The sequence below is a fragment of the Geospiza fortis genome, unplaced genomic scaffold (assembly GCF_000277835.1).
Source record: "Geospiza fortis unplaced genomic scaffold, GeoFor_1.0 scaffold443, whole genome shotgun sequence".
NCBI classification, from domain to species: Eukaryota; Metazoa; Chordata; class Aves; order Passeriformes; family Thraupidae; genus Geospiza; species Geospiza fortis.
In genome coordinates, this window is record NW_005054335.1 from 5,572,027 (window position 1) to 5,577,198 (window position 5,172).

Below are 5,172 nucleotides of genomic sequence, written 5' to 3' on the forward strand. Positions count from 1 at the left end.
TACCCGCAGCGCTGCGTGTAAACTGGAATGACTCCTTGTCAGAGACATCGCAGCCTGCAGAGGCTGGCTTTAATAAAGGAATTAAACTCTGCTAAAATATGATCTGCTACGGCCTTTGTCTGTGAAATGAAATGAGCTAAAAGTGGCATACCGACACCGCAAGAAAGCCACAGTCACTGCGTGTTTATGTTAGAGATGCTTGGGAAAGTTGAGGTTATTTCTCTTCAGTGGACAGATGAAGTTCAATATTTATTCTCAAAACTTCTCTTCTGTCATTACTTTTTAAAAGTTGATTATTTGCAGTAGTCATGGGAGATTGGTTGTTTTTTCCTGTATTTCCATGAAGTATGACTAAGACTGGGAGTGGAAAATATGCATGCGATTTGGACAGGAGACACGTTACATACATACAGATAATCAGCTTTCTTGCCTCAACTGCTCAGCTTTCTGCTGAACTAATGATCACTGCTGAAGTGGTGGAATCTCTGGAATATAGAGGAATTTTTGTAGTAAATGGCAGAGATGTAAACCCAGAGTTTGGGTTGAGATTTTCAAAGAATGTAGAATATAAAGCTGTTCTCTTCAGAAATTAGGTGAAAGTTAAATAGAAATTAAACTACTGTTAATCCATAGCTAAATTGTTCTTTAGTTTACAATTCATGAGGAATGTTATAAAAGACAGATTTAAATGTTAAGTTACAACTAAGTTTAGCATCAAGTGTTTAAAATTTGGTTTCTTAATTTTGAATCCATACATTTTTTTCACCAGCATACACTTTTTTCATCAGATGGGTGAAGGGAAAAGGCCTTAGATCAGATGACTGACCATTTAGGAAGCATCCACTCTTCCTCACCTCACACACTGCTGTCTCCAAGTGCCTCCAAAAACCTGTTTTCCTCTTGATTGATAAAGGACACTGGCCAGATGGGCTCATGGAAAAGATAGTGAATCCCTTCCCTTGTGATCACAGCCAGCCAACTTACACAAGTTGTCAAGAAAAATCACCATGTACTGTTCTTAGGCATTTTGTTCCTTTATCTCCTCTTTCAAAACATGTTTCCTTTGCTGATTAGAAATATTCTTCTAATTTCATCCTTAAATGTATTCATGGTCCATTTATACCTGCTTGTCATTATGCCAACATTGTCCTTCAGTTTAATTAGCTTTTTGTTCACTTCAGTGTTGACCTTCTAAAATATTGATGGAGACCAGTCATATCACTTCTCAGTCCTTATTGACAGAGACTGAACAAGCTCTTCTCACACAGGCAGATTTCCATTTCCCTGATCATGTTAACAGCCCTTTCTTGCATTTCCTGCAGTTTTGCATTTGTCTCAGGGATATGTGACCATGCTGAACCCATTTATTCATACAAGGGACTGTATTAGCCATGCCAGGATTGATAGCATTTTAGCACTGTTAAAAACCTTTCTCATCATGTTGTCAAATCAGAGTTTCCTGCCTTGCAGCCATATGATACTGTGAGCAACTTTTGCATGGGAGATTTCAAACCCTCAAGAAGTTCAATACAGAAACTGAATATAGGGGATGAAGTAAGTGAATGTTCAAAGAACGATTTTTATCTTGTCTGCTTCATTCAGGAGCTGATACCGACTGTATGATAAGAGATGTCAAGAACCAGTGCTACGCTTTAACCTGCGCTTAATATCCCTCAACTACCGATGGTTTTGTCACGGCTTAATTTTATTTGCTTGGCATATATTCTAGTGTCATTCATCTTGAGGTAGGAGCAGCAAGGGCTTGGATAAAATATCCCAATAGACAATCTAGTTAAAGGTGCTTGCATGCCAGCTCTGTCATAAGCTTTTGGTAGAAGTGTATTATGCAGCCATGGGTCTCTTAGTTTGAAGAAGCAAGCTGACAGTTCAAAAAGGATCTATTTTTCCTTCTTTACTGAGATAAACTGCCACATTCAAATTATCCTAAATCTATAAACCCAGAGCATCTTTTTCGTGGTTAAATGGATGCTTTAAAAAGAGCCTGGATTAGGAAGCTTACTCTGCCTAAAATGTTCAGAACGAATGTTAAAGTGAATGTCACAGCCTTAAATCTCTAAAATGGAAAGTGAAAAAAAAGCTGTATCTCAGTTCCAGCAGGAAGGTCGCTGGGGACTGTCAGTTTGAAGTCCAGGAGGTAGTGCAGTGCATCTTACTGAAACTAGTTCATAGGAAGAGATGGAATGTTGTGTTGCATGCCATTCTGGGACCGGATCAGCTGGGAGAGTGGCACTAAATAAAAAGGCTCAGGAATGACTGGAGTGCCCGAAAATCAAAGTTTAATAAAGGAAAATAATAAGGTGCACTGACAATCAGTGTGCAACAAAACATAGTATAGAGCTGCTCCAGAAGACCTCTAAGGGAGGCAAGCACAACCTCATATAGACATTAACTGAGGGCAGAGAACCAATGAACAAAGAAACAGAAACAATACCTTATATGGAACCTATCAGAGGGCTGGGTTCAGAACTTAACCTTAAGGAATAACTTAATTTGTGTAACTGTTCCCATCATTCTTTTCCCCCACCTCTCACCATAACCTGATGTAATGTTATCTATCCTGGCATCTCAGTTTCCAGGATCCAATAATGTTACCTGTGGTGTGGTTGATTCACAGCTTGTCTTGTCCAGGACAGACCACCACAATGGAGTAGTTATTCTGTTTCTGAAACTTAGAAATGAGACAGTGTGCACTCACTCAGAAATGAGATTGCATAGACATTGATTACTGGCAAGCTTAGTATCTCCTTTATGCAGGTAGAGAAGCTGCTTAAGTGCACACACTTCCTCAGTAATCCTCACCAGAAGACACAACCCAAATGGGATCACAGGGACCATGTAGTGGAGATACAGTGTCATAAGCATACTGACAGTATTTCTCCGTGGCTGACTTAATGCCTAAGGAGAGGATGTCAGTTTCTTCATGCTTGCTTGAGATGAAATTTCTGTGTTTGGAATCTTTTTTTGTTTTCTTTATTGCCTTTTTCAGCTTAGGTAACATCAGTGGGCTGTGTGCTCCATGTAAAACTCCACATACTGCAGTAGACACAGTCTTGAGATGTTCATTATTTTATTACTTTACTTGTTGTTGTTACAACAACAGCTGTCAGATGATAACGTAAAGCAACTATTAGCACAGGTAGATGCAGTAGGAAAAAGTCATTATCAACTCTAATTGATATCTGTGGATAAAAGCATATTTCTTACATGATTTCCCAATATTTTTGTAGGAATATAAAATCAGAATGAAGTCTTTCATTATTCATCCTTCAAAATCTAAGTATTTCTAGAACTGCACAGCACTCCAAACAGCATCAATTAGAATTAGGTTTGCATTATGTTTCAACTGCTATTTTAATGTAGTTCCTTAGACAAATTCCTTGTGGGCTAAAGTTGTCTATATTCAGCTATAGATCAAAGATCACACCACACACTCACCACCACCCACCGCCAGCCCTCATTCCCATTTAAAGTGAAATCAAAGCACCTTTGTTGCAGGACTATGGAAATAAGAGGGGGGAGAGGGAGGTAGAGGGGGGAAAGATATGTTTCTGGCCCAAGCTTCATTTTAATTAGGAAAACAAGTTAAAAGAAATAACTTCAAAGTTGGTCCACTTTCTAGTTCTCATGTGAAAGCCTAGAGTCCAAATGAATTTAACGAAAGCCCCTTGTTTCAAAGCAAGGAGCCTTCCAACTGGGAATTCAGAAGGTGCACAGGCACTTTCTGCCTGCTGTGGCTTTACATGCCATTACAGCAGAGCATTTCAGAGTGGTGATGACATTTAAGACCACTCTGGCTTCATACTGCTGTACAGATAAAAGCTTGTCTTGAGGACATGCTTTGACAAGGCTTAGTTTCACTGCCTTGATGCCCATTAGCTAAAAAAAAACCCCAGAAATCCTTTGGGAAAACTAGAATTCTTAGTCAGTTTTATATAGTATTTCATGCTATTGTTGCAGTTATAAAAGAATATCTTACATATTCCCCATGCATTTTGGGGAAAACCTATTTAGTGGGCATTCTATGTGGACTGTTTCAGGCCCTTGAATACACTTTTCCCAAGGTCTGTGTTTTATTTGCAGAAAGTCCATCTAATTTTAACCTCTACTCTGTGAGATAACTTAGAGCTAAATGAAAAATATTTATTGTGAAATCAGTCAGAAAGAGTTTCTGAAAGAAACAAATTGACTGGAGGAAATATATGCTGTCATTTTGAAAGGTGTAGAGCTGTTTGGATGCCAAGTGACAATTGAACTTTTGCAGTAAGAGCGCTCATCATTTGCACAGTTACAATATCCAGCTGGTGAAAAACATACACTTTTATGAGAAAATTTGTGGAGCCAGCTGTAGTGTTCGGGAGATCATGCAGAGGAAAGACTGATGAATAGATTTGGCTCAGTATGATAACGAAGAACTGGATGTAGAACACAAGTGTTGTAAAATAAAGCTATTGTATATAAAAATTAATACAGTATGGCGCTACTGAGGTGGTGTTTGTTTGTTCATGAAAGCTGTCATGAAGGTGGAATTAGTGTCATGGGAGAAATAGTGTCGAAGGCTTTACTGATGTCTAGGCGGACAATATCCACCATCTTTCCTTTATAAACTCATTTGGTCACCCTGTCTCAGAGGGAGATCAAGCTGGTCAAGCAGGATCTGCCTTTCATAGACCCATCTGGCTGGGTCTGATCCCCTGGTTGTCCTTTACACACCACATGAAATCACTCTCAGAATGACCTGCTCCATAACCCCTGGCACTGGGGGCACAATGACCAGGTTGTTCTTCTCCAGATCTTCCAGCCCTTCTTGGGGGTGAGTGTCTCATTTGCCAACCACCAGTCATCTGGAGCCTCCTGACTAACCAGGAGTGGTGGTAAATCATGGAAAGAGCAAAGTTTTCTTCCAGGTCTATAAATATCCTCAGGTGGATCCCGCCCAACATCATACAGTTGTCTAAGTAGTACAGCAAGTTGCTGACTAGTTCCTTTTGGATTATGGGAGATATATCCAGCTCCACATCCCTGTCTACCAGTTCAGGGGGCTGCATACCCTGGGGATAACTAGTCTTTCTATTAAGGATTAAGGAAAAAAAAGGCATTAAGTACCTCATCCTTTTCCTCATCCTTTGTGACAGTGTTTCTCTCTGTATCGAA

At 39.6% G+C, this 5,172-nt stretch overlaps 1 protein-coding gene across 1 annotated transcript in view; it reads right to left on the reverse strand.

Moving 5' to 3' along the window:
• The window catches only part of MRPS30 (mitochondrial ribosomal protein S30), a 10,026-nt gene extending 5,415 nt beyond the window's left edge, over positions 1 to 4,611 (reverse strand). The window contains exon 1 of the mRNA XM_014307412.2: positions 4,584 to 4,611. Within this exon, the coding sequence (XP_014162887.1) occupies positions 4,584 to 4,611 (28 nt within the window). The remainder of the gene's footprint in view (positions 1 to 4,583) is intronic.
• Between the last annotated feature and the right edge of the window lie 561 nt (positions 4,612 to 5,172).